The 22,442-nt window shown below is 44.1% G+C and overlaps 1 protein-coding gene across 3 annotated transcripts in view; it reads left to right on the top strand.

The window, feature by feature from the left end:
* The window catches only part of ANKMY1 (ankyrin repeat and MYND domain containing 1), an 86,643-nt gene that overhangs the window by 32,580 nt on the left and 31,621 nt on the right, over nucleotides 1-22,442 (top strand). For all 3 annotated transcript variants that reach the window (XM_073674461.1, XM_073674463.1, XM_073674462.1), the window contains 5 exons: nucleotides 3,741-3,912; nucleotides 6,530-6,670; nucleotides 8,603-8,758; nucleotides 8,886-8,993; nucleotides 9,123-9,254. In XM_073674461.1, coding sequence (XP_073530562.1) covers nucleotides 3,741-3,912; nucleotides 6,530-6,670; nucleotides 8,603-8,758; nucleotides 8,886-8,993; nucleotides 9,123-9,254 — 709 coding nt within the window. The remainder of the gene's footprint in view (nucleotides 1-3,740; nucleotides 3,913-6,529; nucleotides 6,671-8,602; nucleotides 8,759-8,885; nucleotides 8,994-9,122; nucleotides 9,255-22,442) is intronic.

The raw sequence follows: 22,442 nt of genomic DNA, 5'->3' as shown, positions 1-22,442 counted from the left end.
AGAGAGGGAGTGGTGAGTTAGAGAGGTTAGATAGGGAACAGAGGCGGGTGAAGATGAGGTCCAGTGTGTGGCCATCTTTGTGGGTGGGTGTGGAAGACCATTGAGTGAGTCCAAAGGAGGAGGTGAGGGATAGGAGCTTAGAGACAGACGAGTGGGGAGTGTCAATGGGGATGTTGAAGTCACCCATTATGACAGTGGGGATGTCAGTGGAAAGGAAGTGAAGCAGCCAGGTAGTGAAATGGTCTAAGAAGGTGGTGGCTTGCCCTGGGGGTCGGTAAACGACGGCCAGTTGGAGGTTGGAGGGGGAATAGATGCGCACACAGTGCACCTCAAAAGAGGGGAGTGTAACGGAGGGTGGCAGTGGGATTTTGGTGAAAGCGCAGAGTTCCGATAGGAGGAAACCTACGCCTCCACCATGTTTGCCATTGGGGCGGGGGGTGTGGGAAAGGTGGAATCCGCCATATGAAAGGGCAGCTGGGGAGGCTGTGTCAGAGGGGGTGAGCCAGGTTTCAGTGATGGCGAGGAAGGAGAGTTTGTTTGTAATGAAAAGATCGTGGATGAAGGAAAGTTTGTTGCAGACAGAGCGAGCGTTCCATAGAGCTCCTGTTAGTATAGCTGAGGAGGTGGGTATTAGTTGGATGGGTATGAGGTTAGAAGGGTTGCGACAGTTTGAGGAAGGTCGTGGATAGGAGGTAGAAGTGACTGTGGGGATATGGCGAGGAGGACCAGGATTTGGAGAGATATCTCCAGCAGTGAGGAGGAGCAGAGAAAGTGTTAGCAGGTGGGAGCAAGAGAGAGCATGAGGTGGCTGTCTGTGTTTGGAGATCCAGGATTGAATGCTGAGGAATAATTTGGAGGAGGAGGTGAGATGAATGGGGAGAATAGAGGGAGAGATGAAGAGTTTCTTACTTGGTGTAGGGATTTGAGGGGTTATTAGAAAGTGGAGGACTATAGAGGAAAAAGTGAGAGCTAACAGAAACATAGTTAAAAGAGACTAAGTGGTCAAAGTGTGGGTTACCTGACTCCTGCCCCGACTAACTGCCTCTGAAATAACTGCCACTTCTCTCCGAAGCCACTTTGCACAAGAAGACGCGTGCACAATCTGCTCGTTAGTCTGCATCTAAAAAGGAGTGATCACACCTTGGAGAGCTGTTGCACCAAGTGGACTGACATGAATTATGGCTCCAACACGAGAGATGTCAATTGAAACAAAGGAGAGGATTATCAAACTCTTAAAAGATAGTAAATCATCACGCAATGTTGCAAAAGATGTTGGTTGTTCACAGTCAGCTATGTCTAAAATTTAGAACCAAATACAAACAACAAGGGAAGGTTGTTAAAGGCAAACATACTGGTAGACCAAGGAAGACATCAAAGCGTCAAGACCGGAAACTTAAAGCAATATGTCTCCAAAACAGGAAATGCACAACAAAACAAATGAGGAACGAATGGGAGGAAACTGGAGTCAATGTCTGTGACCGAACTGTAAGAAACCGCCTAAAGGAAATGGGATTTACATACAGAAAAGCTAAACAAAAGCCATCATTAACACCTAAACAAAAAAAAAAACAAGGTTTCAATAAGGCTAAGGAAAAGCAATCGTGGACTGTGGATGACTGGATGAAAGTCATATTCAGTGATGAATCGAGAATCTGCATTGGGCAAGGTGATGGAACTTTTGTTTGGTGCCGTTCCAATGACATTTATAAAGATGACTGCATGAAGAGAACATGCAAATTTCCACAGTCATTGATGATATGGGGCTGCATGTCAGGTAAAGGCACTGGAGAGATGGCTGTCATTACATCTTCGAGTTTACATTGATATTTTGGACAGTTTTCTTATCCCATCAAGTGAAAGAATGTTTGGGGATGATGACCTTATTTTTCAAGATAATAATGCATCGTGCCATAGAGCAAAAACTGTGAAAACATTCCTTGAAAGAAGACACATAAGGTCAATGTCATGGCCTGCAAATAGTCCGGATCTCAATCCAGTTGAAAAATCTTTGGTGGAAGTTGAAGAAAATGGTCCATGACAAGGCTCCAACCTGCAAAGCTGATCTGGCAACAGCAATCAGAGAAAGTTGGAGCCAGATTGATGAAGAGTACTGTTTGTCACTCGTTAAGTCCATGCCTCAGAGACTGCAAGCTGTTATTAAAGCCAGAGGTGGTGCAACAAAATGCTAGTGATGTATTGGAGTGTTCTTTTGTGTGTTTGTTTTTCATGATTCCATAATTTTTTCCTCAGAATTGAGTGATTCCATAATTTTTTCCCTCTGCTTGGTCTGAAAAAAATTACCCTTACTGAGTACCACATTTTTTATCTTGATTTCTTTTAGTGTTTCTTAAAGCCCTAAAGTTGCTGTTTGAAATGACTTTAGTTTTGTGCCATGTCTGTGATCTGCTTTTTTTCAACAACATTAAACAACTGAATGAACATCCTCCGAGCCCGGTGATTCCATAATTTTTGCCAGTGGTTGTAGATGTAGTCGTACCTTCTGCTGGTGCAGATGAACGAGGCTGCGTCTGGCTGATCTGCAGGACAGGGCACAGCCATGTATGTACACACAGTACGGTGTCTGAAGGTCTGCTTATTGGTGAGGGTCTCAAGGTTCAGAACCTTATTGATTATTTATTGATGGCCATATGAAAAGATCAATCACTAAGGGGTTATCCTCATCTTCATGTATGGATGTTGTCAGATAATACTTGTAAAAACAAGCACTTTTGCAATTTACTACTTTTTAAAATTTGCAACCATTTGTGAGCTATTACCAACTTTCTTTTCTATTGTTCATAGCTTATTGCCTAGGAGACCGACCACCTCTGCTCTAGCATGTGAGCACTGCTGGTTGGATTAGGAGGTAACAATGTCCTCCACCGATACTGGCCGGTTTCAAAATAGCATTTAAAAACTCAATTGCTTGTAAGCACTGTGCACCTTCTGAGTTCTAACAGCGGTGGTCGGTTTCTAAGGCAATGAGCTGTATACAAAAGAAAAGTGGTAATATCTCAAGAACGGCTGAACATTTTAGTAAGCAATAAATAGCATTTTTTTTGTATTTACAAGCACTATCCAACAATGCCCATATATGAAGATTTAAATACCCCAGGTGACCCTAATAAACGGTATATCATTGTTTGGGGAGGACATTTGTTAAAGATGTTCTTCATTTAAATGTATCAGCCTATTGTTCTTTTAGCTGGGGACACTATCAAAGAACATCTCCTGCTCCGGTGAACCCAGCGAATCTACTATTTATTGCATGGTTATTTACATGGCTGACATATAAGACCACATTTCATGCTGATACTTTATCACAATGTCGCTTGTTTGGTAGAGGCTCAGAAATCAATCAGCTAATCAGGGAGAGGCCTAATTTACTAACGATGTCATGATGAGAGAACAGCCATTTACGGTGAAAGGGTTGCGCAGGACTTTAAAAACACAGCTGCCTTCTTCACAAACAGTGCCACACCTGTCCACAGGTTTAATGTGGTATTGCAGCCACTTTAAAGGAGCCACGCTGCATTGCCAAAAACAACTAGTGGACATGTGTGGTGCTGTTTTTGGAAAAAAAAACACATTTTTCTCAACCTGGACAACTATTACTTTAGCTGCTCCTACCTGCTTACATTTCCTATCGTTCACCTACACAATCTATAGGGCCACTTATATATGTGTGATGACTCCTTACATGAGTTTTCATTGTAAAATTAGTATTTATATTGTCCTAGGAATAAAAATCTAAGATGGACCATGAAGCTGCTTCTCCTGCGAGGCGCTGACCCTAATATATGCAGTATTCCTATGGCCGCACTTTTCTTTGCTGTTAAAGCTGCGGATGTCAGCACTGTGCAGCTCCTTCTCGAATGTGGAGCCAGGACTGATGTGCGTGTGAAGACGCAGGTAACTCCAGCACGCTGATTCACACGGAGAAAACCCAGCCTGAGACTTGTAGTCAATGCCACAGTTACAGATGGAATAGCTGGCAGCTCCGGGGTCTCAAACATCTGCACCAGGGCTGTCACATACCATTAATAATACTGCTGCCTCCTATGTGATGCTCTGCACGGGGGGATTTATTCTGCCAGGTAAACAATAAGATATTTTATGGGGCTATCCAGTCTTAGAAAAAAATCTAAAAACTGCATCAGATGTGATTAAAATAACAAAGTAAGCAATGCTCATCTCTTCTTTTCCCCTGTAATCCAGCGGTAATGCCTCTTTGATCCTCATGATCTTTGATGATAAGCGACCGGTGTCTGGCCGCTGCAGTTGATGATAAGCGACCGGTGTCTGGCCGCTGCAGTCAAACAGTGGTTTCATTGGTAAAGTCCTGTATCACTGATGGGAAACCAGTAATATGGCATGTGACCTCCATGTGCCGTCCAATTGTTATCAAAGACCAGGAGGATCGCCAGACCTTCTGCACTCAATCAATTTTTTTTTTCAGAGGCTGACTATATCTTTAATATAGAATTTGCAAAAGATTTCTAAACTCCTGTAATTGTAAAGTGTATGGAATTTTTTTTATTTTGATCTGATCATATATGATAATGTGGCAGCTTGTCAGAACTGATCTGCCATTGCTTTAAGTCAACCATACACGTAGATAGCTATTGGCCAAACGAATGTTTAGCCGACAACTGTCTCTCCCAACTTCCCCATACACAAGAGCGCTAAGCTCTGCTGAGAGAGTTCTGTGTTAGGGAAGTCTGCAATGGTTCTCTCATATATCTCCGTTCTCCAGACTCCTCTATCCCCTCCTCCAGACTCCTCTGTCCCCCTCCTCAGGACTCCTCTGCCTCCCTCATCCAGACTCCTTTGTCACCCTCCTCCAGACTCCGCCGTCCTCTTCCTCCAGACTCCTCCATCCTCTTCCTCCAGACTCCGCCATCCTCCTCCTCCTGACTTCCCTGTCCCTCTATTCCAAACTCTTCTATCCTCCTCCTCTAGATACTTCTGTCCTCATATTCTAGACACTTCTGTCCTCCTATTCCAGATTTTTCTGTCTTCCTCCTGTAGACACTTCTGTCCTCCTATTCCAGACTCCTCTAGCCCCCTCCTCCAGAGTCCTCTATCCCCCTCCTCCAGACTCCTCTGCCCCCCTCCTCCAGACCCCTCTGTCCTCTTCCTCCAGAATCCTCTATCACCTCCTCCAGGCTCCTCTATCCCCTCCTCCAGACTCCTCTATCCCCCTCCTCCAGACTCCTCTGTCCTCTTATTCCAGAAACATCTGTCCTCTTATTCCAGACACCTCTGTCCTCCTATTCCAGACACCTCTGTCCTCCTATTCCAGACACCTCTGTCCTCCTATTCCAGACACCTCTGTTCTCCTATTCCAGACACCTCTGTCCTCCTATTCCAGACACCTCTTTCCTCCTGTTCCAGACACCTCTGCCCCCCTCCTCCAGACTCCTCTGTCCCCCTCCTCCAGACTCATCTGTCCTCTTCCTCCAGACTCTATCACCCTCCTCCAGACTCCTCTATCCCCCTCCTCCAGACTCCTCTGCCCTCTTATTCCAGACACTTCTGTCCTCTTATTCCAGACACTTCTGTCCTCTTATTCCAGACACCTCTGTCCTCCTATTCCAGACACCTCTGTCCTCCTATTCCAGACTCCTCTGTCCTCCTATTCCAGACTCCTCTGTTCTCCTGTTCCATACTCCTCTGTCCTCCTCCAGACTCCTCTGTTCTCCTCCTCCAGACTGTTCTGTCCTGCTCCTTCAAACTCTTCTGGCGGTGGTTTATCTCTGCACGTTGGAATTCTATTGTACCAATCCTTTTCTCCCCCAAGATCATCTGTCAGGGAAGACCCACATTAAACAGTTGTATGATCCCTCCGATATTTGTGGCATTGGCCGATTTCAGTGTGATGCATAAGGGGGTCTTTAGCCTTCGTCAGCCTCATCCGCACAGGGTGCATGCACTCTGTTGATTAGTATATAAGACTTGCACAGTGTGGCACTATTATTCAGTCCCCCCCATTATTTCCTTTATTCTGAGCCCTATCTACTTTTCCATTTGGCTGTGTTTCTGTCTCCTGTCTATATTCAGTCCTTCATTTCTGGCTCATTTATTACTTCTTACCATGTAATGTATGAATGCCTGACCCCAGCGTAATACAGCCGGCTGCTGAATCCCATCGTTAGAACATATTAAGCCGTGCGATGGGAATAATTGGACTGTTCAGCATAATTAGTGGTCAGAACAGATTGCCACCTCTTCTTTCCATTACACTGTATAGACTTTGCTGCCAGCTCCACATATTGTGATCAATGCGTTCTGTTCATTAGTCGCTGGGCATAACTCATCCCATATAGATAATTCTGACGGTCATGAATTCATTTATTAAATCCCATGCTTTCCTTCTCCTGTCCCGGTGCTCAATCAATAACGGCGCGGCTCATCATTGCCTGATGAGTATTATTACTGTATTACTGCAGATGTAATTTAGCTGAGGAGACGTCTCCGGTGTGTTCTGCTCTGTAGGGATAATGTGACTGTACATTTTATTCCGCAGCATGGCTCCCTTACCCCTCTACACATCGCAGCAGCTTTGCCAGTGGTTGAAGGAATCCGGATCACGGAGATTCTGCTGCATGCTACCGCAGATCCCAATGCCAGCGCCGAGGATGAGGACTTCGTGTATGATCATGACAGGGTATGGTATATCAGTGCTGCCTATCCTCACGGGGACATCTCATTAGTGTGCAGGAGATAAATATAGCATACAGGATAAAGATGCGTCTGTCACATAAGGATGGAGCACACGGTTCAGATGTTCCTTGGAGATTTCTTGTGTTCATTCTTAGGATATCTGTGATGGTCACGGTTGGTCTCCATCAATGATCACAGATTAGTGTCAGATAAACCCAGTGTTCGGCAGCAGATAACACTCCCAGAGAACAGCATTGTCCACAGGTTGAGGCTCCAGGAAGATTTGATGCTTCTTTTTGGTGTCATTTCTAATCTCTATAGATTAAAACATTTCCGGAGCCTGTCAGGCTGTCACTTGTCTCTCCACCCTCAGGGTATTTCTACAAAATACTGTACAATGTTGGAATCTGAGAGTCCTCAGTGGTCGATACCTTTTAATGGCTAACTGAAAAGATGGTAAACATAGCAAGCTTTCGAGACAACTCAGGTCTCTTCTTCAGGCTAATAATGACACCAAATCTGATCATTATTAGCCTGAAGAAGAGACCTGAGTTGTCTCGAAAGCTTGCTATGTTTACCATCTTTTCAGTCTAAAAGGACCTTCCATGACGTCATTTAGTCATGTGACGGGTCACGCCACCGCCGACGTCATCGGTTGCGTGACGTGTCACATGACTAAGTGATGTCATGGCAGGTCCTTTAGACCATTGCGAGCTGCCGGCGAGCTAGGGCGCATCACTAAGGAGACCGGGGGCCGTCAGAAGGTAAGTATAATGTATATTTTTTATTTTATTCTTTTTTTTTTACAGGTACTATAGTACCCAGGTCTGGAGGAGAGTCTCCTCATCTCCAAACCCGGATACCATCCGCATATTGAACCACATGATATCCGCATGTGCACATGTAGTGATGCTTATATCATGAGATTCAATGCAAGTCAATGGCGGCGAAAACGCCGCAATTCCGCAAAATAAATGGTAGTGCTGCGGATTTTTCCGCAATGATAATCCGCAGCGGAAATTTCCGCAGCATATGCAGAGCACATGCGGATTATCATTGGGGAACATGGCAGACCTTCTACCAAGCATTTTTTAAGCGTTTCTGCATCGGAATTGCCGCTGTGGAAACGCTTAAAAAACTCATAGTGGGCACACAGCCTTAAACTGATTAGTTGGACTCCTGGAATTCTCTGTCTTGGTTGTATCAGCTGTTCTGAGTTTATTTACTCCCAGTAGGTTTAAGAACCCTCCTCCTTGCTTCTGACCTTTCCAGTGATAGTTTTACCACTTCCTGGTTTGGGGTTGTTGGAGTGTTCAGAGTTTGTAGGAAGCGATTGGAGTTGTATTCAGGAGATTTCTGCATGGATTTGGTTGTGTGATTCCTCCTAATCCTCTTTTCATTTGTTTTTTTTCCCCACCTGTTTTATATGAATGTAGTTTTCTTTTATCCCTGTCTGTCTGGTTTGTGTTAACCTATACACTTCAGTCTCACATCTCCCTGGGTGGGGGAGGGAACAGATAAGTGTTATTATAGGACCATAGGAAGGTACGAGACCCCGGCATCTCCACCATCAGGAGTACTCCGGGGGACAGGGCTACCCATGCTCGAGGGACAGGGTAGGTGCCCACTGTCACTGGCAATAATGTGACACTTGGCTTAATAACATCTGTAAACATAGTAGGAATTGAGAACTATTTGAAGGGTCCTAGAAGAACTGCAGTGAAGTTACTGTATCTACATCAATGGAGACATCAAATTGAGAAGACAAACATTCCACCTCTGTTAGCTAGATACATGGATTAATAGAAAAACTTCCATTACTCTTATAAATCAAGTGGCATGTAAACCAACGGTGGTCACCCACATAAAGTGATTGTTCTGCTGTCAACAAAATGATTGGCTTTGGCCTTTATCTTTATGTAAACTGTTCCTGCAGGGGGAGATAAGAGGTGCTTTGCTTGGATTTTCTATGAAAGGCGGCCTTGAGTCAGGCCTTCCTCTGTATAGCTACTTTGACAAGAGTCCCTGCGTTTCAGAGGAGGGAGGACGTACACCCCTGCATGTGGCATGTGAACGTGAGGACAACTACAAGGTAAGTTTCTGGCAAACCTCATATAATGTTTGGTACCAATAAAGGGGATGTCTAGTTTGGAGTTTGGCAACACCTGTCCCTTTTATAGGCTAAACAAAAGATGTAATGTGCCTTTTTGCTTTTACAGTATGCCAGAGACACAATTTCATTACTTCTTGCCCACAAAGCCAAGATCAACACCCTATGGAGTGGTCACTCTCCTCTCTCTTTGGCCATTGCCAGTGGAAATGACTTGGTGAGAGTTCTCCAAAACATTTCTTTACCTCTTTGGATCATTCTGCCTGTGGCTTGTGCTGGTTTTTACAGTTTTTTTCTGTATACCAAAAATACACATTCAGTACATCATTTCTTTGCTATTTTCCAGGCTGTGAAAGAACTGCTAGCTAATGGAGCAGACGCTAACCTGGCCCTCAGCAGAGGAGTAGGCAGTGCTTTATGTACTGCTGTCAACATTGATTATGAGAAGAAAAGAACTTTAGTGGCAAGAATAGGTTTGGTAAGACTAAATATCCACCTGGGGGACGTCTTAGAAGGAGACTCCATAGCAATGCACTCTTTCTGTTCTGGACCCTCTCATCTTTCTGATCTTTAGTAGTTAGTTTTACTCTTTTTACTCTTCTATGTCTGTTAAAGGGGCTGTCTACTACTTGGACAACCCCTCTTTTGGACAAAGCAACCGCAGCTCTGACTTCTCCAATGGAGGGGACAGTGAAGCAGCTACTGATTGGCCGCAGGGATCCCCGGGAGAGCCAGTGCCGACACCGCTGGAACAGTGCCGACACCGCTGGAACAGTGCCGCCATCGGAGGTGAGTATAACTCCTATTATTTTTTAAGGGGGAACATAGTGATTGAGAACGGGTTGTCTGAGTAGTCATAGAAGAGGGAAGCGGTCACAGTATAACCTAACAGGTCTCATAAATAACGACCTCATTAATGGATGTACCTTATTTCTCATTTTAGCTACGTCATATGTTTTATCATTACCTGCTGCCATTTTGCGTCTTTCCTTTGTTGGGCAGAGGTAGCTGGCGCATAGCTCTGCATACCTGCCAACTAAAACCCTTTTAGGGAAAGCACCACTTGTTCTTGTTCATGCTTCTGATTGGTTGCCTAAATCTGCATTGGATCCTGGGGCCGATAAGAGATTGCTCATGTTGCCATCTCTGGGCTGTCTCCTCTGTGGAGGCTCTGTACTGCCATTTTAGAAGGCCCTGACCTTCCTCTTCTTGGAGTCATCAGCTCTGCTAAGTGCTTGAAAATTGGACCCTGCAAAGTTGTCAATGTTTTTTTTCTACCGCAAGCAATTTGTCTCAACCCTTACAGAGAATTTGGTAGTATGCTAATACGTACATGTTATCCATTATTATCACCTTGGTGCTAGCTCAACAAGAAGCCTTACACTAAGTATTTTCAAACTGTCATTTTAATTTTTATTTTATTAATCAATAGTACACATGAAAGTAAGAAACTTTGTAATATATCTTATCAGAGAAATCCGCTTCTTTCTCATCCTGGACTGATTATTCATTCCCAAAATTTCAGTTCACAGGTAAAATCTGTATTGCTTGAAGACAGATTATTACATTACTGAGCTAGGAGATGACATTACTAATGATAAGATTCTATGTGGAGGGAGGAGGAGCTTTGTCTCCAGCTCCTCCTTTCTTTCCCCTCCCCTATACATAAAATCTTATGAGTAGTAACTGAATTAAAAATTTTGAGAGTGGAAGATCAGTCTCGGAGGAGAAAGAAATCAGATTTCTTTGATAATATATATATTACAAAGTTTCTTATTTTCAGGTGTGTTATTGATTTATGAAATAAAATTTAAAACAACGGTTACTCTTTAAAGGTGATCTGTAAGCCCAAACTGAGAGTATAAACAAGCACATAGCCTTTTAGGAAATATAGCCCCTATGAAAGTCTCATCTTTTGTGTTATAATCGCTGCCCAGTTCTGCAGAAACTGTAGTGTAATCAAATATTCTAAATAGGCGACTCAGTGCACCCTTGGTGTGGCCGAGAGGCTCAGTGCAACCTTCCACCCTCTGCCTCCATCACTGACTTACCTGAGCTTTCCCTGCAGACAGTTCTGTCTCCAGCCAAGCCAGCTCAATCAATCACCAGTGAGGGGACTTGCAAAACCAAGGGGCAGAACAGTGCACTGAGCCTCTTAGCCACACTGAGGGTGCAACGAGCGCCCTAATCAGCATATTTTATTAAACTTCAGTTTTACCCTACACGGCCTTGTGACTAGCTTATACTATCAGTTTGGCTTGACTGACTCCTTTTAAAAAATGCCTCTCATCTGCTCAAGTTTTGAGGGGTTTTTACGCTTGTTTATGTCAGAGGTCTGTTTTCACTGTTGTCTATCGTGAACTCGCTCTTCTGTAGGGGCCCAATTATGTTTTTTGCTCAGCTGAAGCTTCTGGCTGCCGAGCCTAACCTACTGGTATTGCATCATCTGATGGCACAAAGCTTGTCATCACAATATGCTCAGATCATAAGACTCCTAAGTGTCTTCAGAACTTCAGCTTCACATTATCTTACTATAATGCAGAGAACGATCAGCAGGATGACGTTCTAGCTATTTGCTCATCTTTTGCCAAGCAGAGTTTATGTTCTTCCGCCTCTTCTGTCACTTACATGCCCATGGCCAGAGATGCCTTCACAGACCTTCCTTCCTCCGAGTTATGCATAGTCATATGGGTTATTGTGGATCAGTTGTTATATATTCGTCTCTGACTGACAGAACAGAATAATTTAGAGAATTATTTTGCTGCATCTTCATATATGTTTACTCTGGATATCATCTGAAAATAAAAGGATGTGTCTTTTCAGTGGTGTCTGAGGATTATTGCCTTTTTCTTTGAGGATTACTGGGTTGACTCATTTCTTATCCTGTAGTTCTTCATGTTTCTTATAAATGCCATGAATGAGATCTTTTCCATGAAAATATAAACTACCACTCATCCTCAGCATACGGGGAAACGACATTGTGGCCCCATCTCATTTTTACATGGCACAACAACATTGATGTCTTTATTCTCCAGATAAGTGGGAGGCCAAGAGGTTGGACTCCACCTACCTATTAATATGTCAAAAAAATTGCAACATGGGAATAACCCTTTAAAGAAATTGTCCACTACTTGGACAACCCCTTCTCATACCCCACGCTTGGCCCCGATAAAATAAAAAAGATTATACTCACCTCCCGTGCCGGCGCCATTCCAGCGATGTCAGCACTCGCATTCCCGGGGCTCACGTGTGGTTGTTATGACACGTGAGCCCTGCACCCGATCAACGCTGGCATCACTGTCCCCGAATTCGAACAAATCGAACATCAAGAGGAAGTCAGGACTGCGTCTGCTCTCTCACTTCCTCTAGATCAAGTATGTCAAACTCAAATACACAGAGGGCCAAAATAAAAAACTTGGACAAAGTCACAGGCCAACCAGTATACAGTATAATGGGTCCCACAAAGTCCTCCATACAGAATAATGGGACCCACATAGTCCTCCATACAGAATAGTGGGCCCCACATAGTCCTCCATACAGAATAATGGGCCCCACATAGTCCTCCATACAGAATAATGGGCCCCACATAGTCCTCCATACAGAATAATGGGCCCCACATAGTCCTCCATACAGTATAATGGTCCCACATAGTCCTCCATACAGTATAATGGCCAAACATAGTCCTCCATACAGTATAATGGCCCCACATAGTCCTCCATACAGAATAATGGGCTCCACATAGTCCTCCATACAGAATAATGGCCACACATAGTCCTCCATACACTATAATGGGCCCCACATAGTCCTCCATACAAAATAATGGCCACACATAGTCCTCCATACAGTATAATGGCCCCACATAGGCCCCCATACAGTATAATGGCCCCACATAGTCCTCCATACAGTATAATGGCTCCACATAGGCCCCCATACAGTATACTGTATTGGGCCACACATAGTCCTCCATACAGTATTATGGGCACCACATAGTCCTCCATACAGAATAATGGCCCCACACAGTCCTCCATACAGTATACTGTAATGGGCCCCACATAGTCCTCCATACCCCGCCCACAACCCAGCAGCCCCCGCCTCACTTGTCGTGACGTCAGCGCGAGGTCACAAGATGCCTGTGAGCGGCAAAGGATAGCGCCGCTCACAGGCTGAAACAGCAACGTAAGGAAATTACAAAAATCCTTAGGGGCCCTGGGGGGATACATTGGGGGGGGGTAATATAAAGTACTGGACAACTTCTTTAAGGACAAAAAAAAGAGCATTTTTGACTTTACACAAAGTACATGAACCATGGCATTACTTTGAAGAATCTCACTCAAAAAAAAGTCAACGAATGTCAAAGGACAAAAATGACTTAAAAACCCCCAAAAACCTCAAGTGATGAATCGGGCCGTAATACCGCATAAACCTGTCATCTTGATTGAAATTTCTTTTATTTACTAAAAGGAAGCCCATTCCTTTCCAATATTGTATCGATATTAAGGGGTTCCAACATATTGTTACTTCTCTATAAATCACTGTTGAGGCCACATCTAGAATATGGGATTCAGTTTTGGGCTCCACATTTTAAAAAGGATATTCTGAAGTTAGAGTCAGTTCAAAGGTGGGCAACTAGATTATTACAAGGGATGGAAGGCCGAGTGGTTGGAAAAGTTGGGATTGTTTAGCTTAGAAAAAATGCATCTCAGAGGAGATCTCATTTATGTGTATAAATACATGTGTGGTCAGTACAAAGTATTAGCACACGACTTATTCCTTCTTCCTTCCAAAGGCCATACTAGGGACCAGGGGGCACTCGCTACAGGTGGAAGAATGGCCATTTCAGCACCTAAACAGGAAAGGGTTCTTTACAGTCAGAGCAGTCAAACTGTGGAATGTCCGACCACAAGAGGTAATGATGGCCGACACTATAACAGCTGGTAAAAAAGCTGGATGATTTCCTCAGTACACATAACATTGTAGGTTAAAGATAATTTAGTGATACAAATTATATAACTGATGGAGAAAGGTTGAATTTGATGGACCTAGGTCTTTTTTTCAATCTATGTAACTATGTACTTTTAGATTTTCTGCTCCCCTTTAGTAGGGATCATAAGATAGGTACTGTTACTATTCTACACAAGGTACTATTGTAATTTTGGTAACAGATACTATCTGGTTGCATTGCTGGATGGCGGGTCACTCTTACCTATATGCTTTAGACCTACCTGTTATTTTTCATTGTAAGGCTTCTGAGCAGGTCATACAAAGTCACCATCGTGCATTGGCCAAGCCCTGGTGTGAATACTTATGCCTACGTTCCCCTGGTACGTCTCGCTCCCTCTTCTGTCTCCTGACTTGTTATTCTGGCTGTCTCTTGGTCACAGTCTCTCGCTGTTGGGAACTATTCTGCCTACTGTACCCTGGGAATTCCCTTGGTGCAGAGGCTAAACCTCCATTTTTGGGGTTAACAAGCATTTTGCAGACTCTCTGACAAGGTAATTATCAGCAGTGACACATTTTCTTGTGCGGGAAATATTGTGCCATGGAAACAAGAGCCGCGTGGTCCTACATACTGTAACCGTAATATGTGGTGATAGAGAGCACACGCCGTCTGATAAGCAGAACTTTAACTGTAAAATTTGCTCACAATAGAGTTGTGTCCATTTTGATTTATAGTTTTAATTAAAAAGTATTCCCTAGGTTAATTTATTTAATTGAATCAGTAATTGTATTGCCAGGGCTGGGACAGTCATGTAATTAATACATTGTCTATGGGACACTCGCTAAGCAGAACTGAATTCTCTCACCGGTTCTAAAGAAGTTTATTCATTAGCCCTAAAAGGGAATGTGTTATCCGAAAATAACCTACTATTTAAAACAGGTTTTTATGACTATTGTATTACAAACAAATTTTAGTAATGTGTTTTTATTTTTGATATCACTGTCACGTACACACTTCTCAGCACGTGACGTGGGGTGCGCCTGCAAGGGTTAATTTATCCCCTCTCCCTCAATTCAACACTCAACCTCTGTTCTAGGCTATAAAGCACATAAGTTAAACTATGGCCCGAGGGCCAAATCTGGCCCTCAGGGTGAGTATATTTCTCCCGCAGATCACTTTCACCTGGCATCGCATTTTCAGCTATATCGGCATCCTAGATGCCGATACAGTTAACAGCAATGATAGAGGAGGGAGCCTCAGCTGATGCTCCCTCTCCCATTATTCCCCCTCTCCTTCTTACGTCTCAGCGCAGTGGGCGCGATGACGTCATTACAACGCAGCCGCTGTACCGAGATGTGCAGAGGATCTGAAGACACCATGAAGAGACCAGAGCGGCGGGGGAACGGGAAAAGGTGAGTATTTATTTATTTTTTTTTAATGTAGGGCCTATTATATTGTATGGAGCACTATGTGGGCCCATTACACTGTATGGAGGACTATGTGGGGTCCATTACACTGTATGGAAGACTATGTGGGGCCCATTTTACTGTATTGAGCACTATGTGTGGAGTATCATACTGTATTGAGCACTGTGTTGTGCCCATTATACTGTATGGAGGACTATGTAGGGCCCATTATACTGTATGGAGCACTATGTGGGGCCCATTATACTGTATGGAGGACTATGTGGGGCCCATTATACTGTATGGCGCACTATGCGGGGCCCATTATACTGTATGGAGCACTATGTGGGGGCCATTATACTATATGGAGGACTATGTGGAACCCATTATACTGTATGGTTAAATATGTGGGGCCATTATACTGTATGGAAGACAATGTAGAGCCCATTATACTGTATGGAAGGCAATGAAGGGCACATTATACTGTATGGAAGGCAATGTAAGGCACATTATACTGTATAGTTGACTATGTGGGGCCATTATACTGTATGGAAGGCAATGTAGGGCCCATTATACTGTACGGAGGACTATGTGAGGCCATTATAATGTATGGAAGGCAATGTAGGGCCCATTATACTGTAATGGAGGGCTGTGTGGGGATTACAGTTGGAGAATCATACTGTGATGGGGTCACCATTCTTTGTCGAAGATATTGAGAGAGGGTGGGTACAGTAGGGTCATCATACGGTGCTTGTGGAGTACTGTGGAGGAATTCACTGTGGGGTATATACTGTATGGAGCACTATGTGGGGGCCATTATACTATATGGAGGACTATGTGGGGTCATTATACTGTATGGAGCACTATGTGGGGGCCATTATACTATATGGAGGACTATGTGGGACCCATTATACTGTATGGTTGAATATGTGGGGCCATTATACTGTATGGAAGACAATGTAGAGCTGTGTTTGGGGACACTTTTGTTTGCATCAAACTTTATTTTCTGTATTATTCAAGGTTTTTTTTATCCCTGGTTATTACATATTTAAATTAAATATTCTAATATCTATTAATTAAAATGTACTTTGTTCGTGGGACAGCCCCTTTTAAGCTTGTTTCCAAATGAAAAAGTTTATATTTGATGATAAGGAAAAACTTTCTCAGTTGTAGACATTTTTTTTTTTTTTTACTAAATATCAAGATTGGCCCGTAATTTTGTCAAGACTTTTAATATTGGCCCTCTATGTATTTGAGTTTGACTGCTATAAAGTGAGCATAAATCACACCCCAACACAGTCCACACACCCCGGCTACGCAACACGCTGCCACCACTCATCAAACATACCGGGTGATGAGTCCCTGAAATATGCTCCTGTCAGACAATCAAAAAAGGTCAGACAATCTCTGAAAGGCTATGGATTCTTTACAACATACAAGGGTCAAACTTATAAAAGGTTTTAGCTTTAATATAAAAAATACAATGCTTATAAGAAAATATATAAAAAGATAAAAATAAAACGACACACAAATATGCAAAACAGTTATAAAATAAAAATGGAGGAATAACAGAAAATACCTAGTTGTTCTCCTGTTTCCATAGGGGAGGGAGAAAATGAATCATGGATCACAATCAACATAGGCAGACCCCCACATGTGAACACCTTCCTCTTGTGTCACCCATTTTTCATATGCCTGGTCCTGGGCTCATATTTCCAGGATGCCCTAGATTATAATATTACAATTAGTGGTCTGTGATTGGACCCTGGGCTAATTTAGGGGCAATCATCTTGCCTTTTAAATAGTTTGTGTCTCCAACCACATAGTAACCAGTGAATATCCAGCCTGGATCACCATCTGCACACACTTTGAAGCTTGGCTCACTAGACCGAGGTGTCAGGATTGACATCTCTTAGTATTTTTCTAGGAGACCCCCTATGGTTCTGAGTTCCTGCAAAAAGAGTAGGCAGAGGTTATATCCTTTGTGTAGAGACAATCATGTGGATGTAGAGTTAACTAGTTATTTTACTGGTGTTATATTTTCCCTTACAATCACAATCTATATTTAAAAAAATTAATCAGAAGTCCACTGGGGCTATTTTAGACTTATACTTCATTTGCTTTACAGAAGACTCTTCAGAAGTCTCATTATCATCACAGGCAGAATTACAAGGACAAGAAACACGTCTACACACTGCTGATAACACAGGACCCACCAGTCACAAATAGGCGATGTCTCTACTACTCCTTCTCCTTTCACAATGACTTTTGCACCCGCTCATTAGATGCTGCATTAAAAAAGATAGGGTTTTAATAATAATATTTTTTTATTTATATAGCGCCAACATATTCCACAGTGCTTTAAAATTCAGACAATATCGGCACTGTTCCCTTTGGGGCTCACAATCTACATTCCCTATCAGTATATCTTTGGAGTGTGGGAGGAAACCCACACAAACACAGGGAGAACATACAAACTCCTTGCAGATTTTGTCCTTAGTGGGATTTGAACCCAAGACCCCAGTGCTGCAAGGCTGCAGTGCTAACCACTGAGCCACTGTACTGCCCTAGTTTTAGTAAGTCTATTGCTGCTAATGTACATGTGAATTTCCTGAAAGAACAGGAAGTTTGCATCTGGAATAACCCCAGTGACCATTTTAAGAATTGCAAGATTTCTACTTTTTTTAACATATATATATATATATATATATATATATATATATATATATATATATACATATACATATACATATATTTATATATATATATATATATATATATATATATATATATATATATATATATATATATATATATATATATATATTGTAATGCAGCGGCTTGCTGCATTGCTAAAATGTCCAGAGGGTGTGTTCTGGCTGACCATTTACCTCCCCCTAAGGTGAATGATCACATGACTGTGACATCATCACAGGTTCTGTGTTAAAAGAAGGATATATAAATCCTGGTGGTTTTGAAACAGAGAAAGAGGCCTGGTGAAGCCTGGAAGGTAGAGGCTGGATCCCCTGTGTCTGGGATACCAGTAGCCTTGGAAGGCACGTGGCCTGGAGACTACGTCTCGGAGCCTTAAAGCCACAGCAGTGGCAGAACCGAGCTGATAGAAGCAGTTGAGACCCGGCAAAGGTAAATCGGCGCTTTAAGTGAATATTGTCACTGTACCTTGCTGAAGTCTGTATCTGAAGCCAAGCGGGCATAGCTGCCACTGAAAAGGCTCTAGGATACATGTGTAACATTCCTGCGAGCCACTGAGATGGACTATGTTATGAGCCTTTTATGATGTGTAATAAACTGCTGGTCTTCATATTACCGGAAAACGTTGCATGTGTGCTTTAATTGATCCGGTGAAGCGAGTACCCCCCAGCATGATGCATAGCGCTACCTTACAATATATACTGCTCAAAAAAATAAAGGGAACACTTAAACAACAGAATATAACTCCAAGTAAGTCAAACTTCTGTGAAATCAGACTGTCCATTTAGGAAGCAACACTGATTGACAATCAATTTCACATGCTGTTGTGCAAATGGAATAGACAATAGATGGAAATTTTTGGCAATTATCAAGACACACTCAATAAAGGAGTGGTTCTGCAGGTGGGGACTACAGACCACATCTCAGTACCAATGCTTTCTGGCTGATGTTTTGGTCAGTTTTGAATGTTGCCTGTGCTTTCACACTCGTGGTAGCATGGAACGGACTCTACAACCCACAGAAGTTGCTCAGGTAGTGCAGCTCATCCAGGATGGCACATCAATGCGAGCTGTGGCAAGAAGGTTTGCTGTGTCTGTCAGCGTAGTGTCCAGAGGCTGGAGGCGCTACCAGGAGACAGGCCAGTACACCAGGAAACGTGCAGGGGGCCGTAGGAGGACAACAAGCCAGCAGCAGGACCGCTACTTCTGCCTTTGTGCAAGGTGGAACAGGATGAGCACTGCCAGAGCCCTGCAAAATGACCTCCAGCAGGCCACAAATGTGCATGTGTCTGTACAAACGGTTAGAAACCGACTCCATGAGTGTGGTATGACGGCCCGACATCCACAGATGGGGGTTGTGCTCACAGCACAACACCATGCAGGACACTTGGCATTTGCCACAGAACACCAGGATTGGCAAATCAAGGGTCAAGAGTGTCAGCACTCAAGAAACGAAGAGGGTGCTATGAAGGAGCAGACAATGTTTAGATAAATGTAACCTTCAGCACTTGCTGAAGGTTACATTTATCAGGATTGGCAAAGTCGCCACTGGCTCCCTGTGCTCTTCACAGATGAAAGCAGGTTCACACTGAGCACATGTGACAGACGTGACAGAGTCTGGAGACGCCGTGGAGAGCGATCTGCTGCCTGCAACATCCTTCAGCATGACCGGTTTTGTAGTGGGTTAGTAATGGTGTGGGGTGGCATTTCTTTGGAGGGCCGCACAGCCCTACATGTGCTCGCCAGAGGTAGCCTGATTGCCATTAGGTACCGAGATGAGATCCTCAGACCCCTTGTGAGACCATATGCTGGTACGGTTGGCCCTGGGTTCCTCCTAATGCAGGACAATGCCAGACCTCATGTGGCTGGACTGTGTCATCAGTTCCTACAAGATGAAGGCATTGAAGCTATGGACAGGCCCGCCCGTTCCCCAGACCTGAATCCGATTGAGCACATCTGGGACATCATGTCTCGCTCTATCCACCAATGTCACGTTGCACCACAGACTGTCCAGGAGTTGTCGGATGCTTTAGTCCAGGTCTGGGAGAAGATCCCACAGGAGACCATCCGCAACCTCATCAGGAGCATGCCCAGGCGTTGTAGGCAGGTCATACAGGCACGTGGAGGCCACACACAATACTGAGCCTCATTTTGACTTGTTTTAAGGACATTACATCAAAGTTGGATCAGCCTGTAGTGTGTTATTCCACTTTAATTTTGGGGGTGACTCCAAATCCAGGCCTCCATTGGTTAATAAATTTGATTTCCATTGATGATTTTTGTGTGATTTTGTTATCAGCACATTCAACTTTGTACAGAACAAAGTATTAAATGAGAATATTTCAGTCATTCATATCTAGGATGTGTTATTTAAGTGTTCCCTTTATTTTTTTGAGCAGTGTATATTGTATCCACCACCCTTGTGCTGTCTGTAATAGCCCAAAGCCCAACGCAGGAAAATTAAAGGGAAGGTGACTCCACTCAGCGCCAACTTTTCTTAGGAGAGCCCAGGGACCGCAACCTCACAGTGCCGGGTCACCCCCTCCTGCCAGCCCGGGGCCCGCAGCATCTCCCCACTTCTGCCACCACCGGCCTCCTGAAGCAGCGACCCTGCCTCCTGTAACCCCACTCCACTGCCGCCGCCCCTCCGGTAAGCTACCTTAAAGTGGGACTATATGATTCACCACCATTTTGTTTAAAATAATTTTTTTTTCTCTTTTCCTCCCCAAAACTTGGGGTGCGTCTTATGGTCCGGTGCGTCTCGTAGTCCGCAAAATATTAATGATATAGAAGACGGGATTAATACTATTGTGTGTATTTTTTCAAACTACACCAAAGTTATGTGGTATTGTTCAGTCTATGGAAGATATTCATTAGTTACAGGCTGACTTGGACAAACTGAGTATTTGGGCATCCATTTAGTACATGAGGTTTAATATGAACAAATATAACGTTATGCACCTGGGCACCAGGCCCGGCGTCGGCACCCGGCGCACCAGGGCAAGTGCCAGGGCCCTGAGCAGGCGGGGGGCCCACTCACAGTCGGGCACCCCGGTGTGCTATGGGACCCGTGAGCGGTGCGGTGCCGATGCCAGCGCCCCCCCCCGTGAGCTTAGTGCCCCGGCAGCCGGCACAATACTTACCTCTCCCCGTGCCTCCGCAGCAGGTCCGGTCTCTTCCGTGGCTGCTGCACTGTTATGTCTCAGGTCAGAGGGCGCAGTGACGTCTTTCTACCATGCCCTCTCCTGAGCCGTCATAGCGTAGAGCGGGAAGACACCGGTGACGCGGCTGAGAAGTCCAGAGCAGCGGCAGCAGGTGAGAAGTGAGGTGAGTATTTGATTTTTCTTTTTTCACATGTATGGAGGCATGGGGCATTATATGGGGGGGGACAAGTGACATCCTGCATGGGGCATTATATGGGAGGGGGGGGGAACAAGTGACATCCTGCATGGGGCATTATATGGGGGGGACAAGTGACATCCTGCATGGGGCATTATATGGGGGGAGAGGTGACATCCTGCATGGGGCATTTTATTGGGGGGAGAGGTGACATCCTACATGGGGCATTATATGGGGGGGCAAGTGACATCATGAATGGGGCATTATATGGATGGGACAAGTGACATCCTGCATGGGGCATTATATGGGGGGGGGACAAGTGACATCCTGCATGGGGCATTATATGGGGGGGACAAGTGACATCCTGCATGGGGCATTATATGGGGGGGAGGTGACATCCTGCATGGGGTATTATATGGGGGGAGAGGTGACATCCTGCATGGGGCATTACATGGGGGGAAGAGATGACATCCTGCATGGGGCATTATATGGGGGGACAAGTGACATCCTGCATGTGGCATTATATAGGGGGGGACAAGTGACATCCTGCATGGGGCATTATATGGGGGGACAAGTGACATCCTGCATGGGGCATTATATGGGGGGGAGAGGTGACATCCTGCATGGGGCATTACATGGGGGGGCACAGCCTGCATGGGGCATTATGTGGGGGCCAGTATTCTGTATGAATAACGTGATTAAATACTGACCAGCTGAATCATTCTAAGCTCTATGTAGAAACAGGAGGTCAATTTTTCCTGCACAAGTCATAAGTCACTGCAAAAGTCCCTGGGGAGGGGGAGGAGGGAGTAGATGGGTCAGAAGTTGAAGAGGGGAATGATAAATGCAGGGACAAGAGACTTCCTGTTTCTACATAGAGCAAAGAAAAGAAAAGAATTAGCTGGTAGAAAGGCAAAATGAGCAATTGTAAGTACACAGTGCTATATAATATGATGATTGCAATATATTAAGAATATGAATACTTTGATGGTAGGAAGGCTTCTTTAAATAACAGCAGGCAATGTTAGACTAAATAATAGACAAAACAACAGCATACAGCAGCTTCTAAAGCCAACAGGATATTATGATGTATTTAAAGAGATGTGGACTTGCCTGACAAAGACGTAATACAATTACTATACAAACTGCACCGATTATGTCTGTAAACCTCTGTGGAATATGATGGAGCTGCGTAGGTAAAATAAATAAAGTTAGAAAATGTAAAAAAAAAAGCCACAAAATTGATAAGGGATGTCACGGAAATATTAAGAAAA

The sequence above is a fragment of the Phyllobates terribilis genome, unplaced genomic scaffold, assembly GCF_046119375.1.
Source record: "Phyllobates terribilis strain yellow unplaced genomic scaffold, ASM4611937v1 Scaffold_3__8_contigs__length_932513732, whole genome shotgun sequence".
Taxonomy (NCBI): Eukaryota; Metazoa; Chordata; class Amphibia; order Anura; family Dendrobatidae; genus Phyllobates; species Phyllobates terribilis.
The sequence above is the reverse complement of the archived record's forward strand: the minus strand, read 5'-3'. Positions and strand labels throughout refer to the sequence as shown.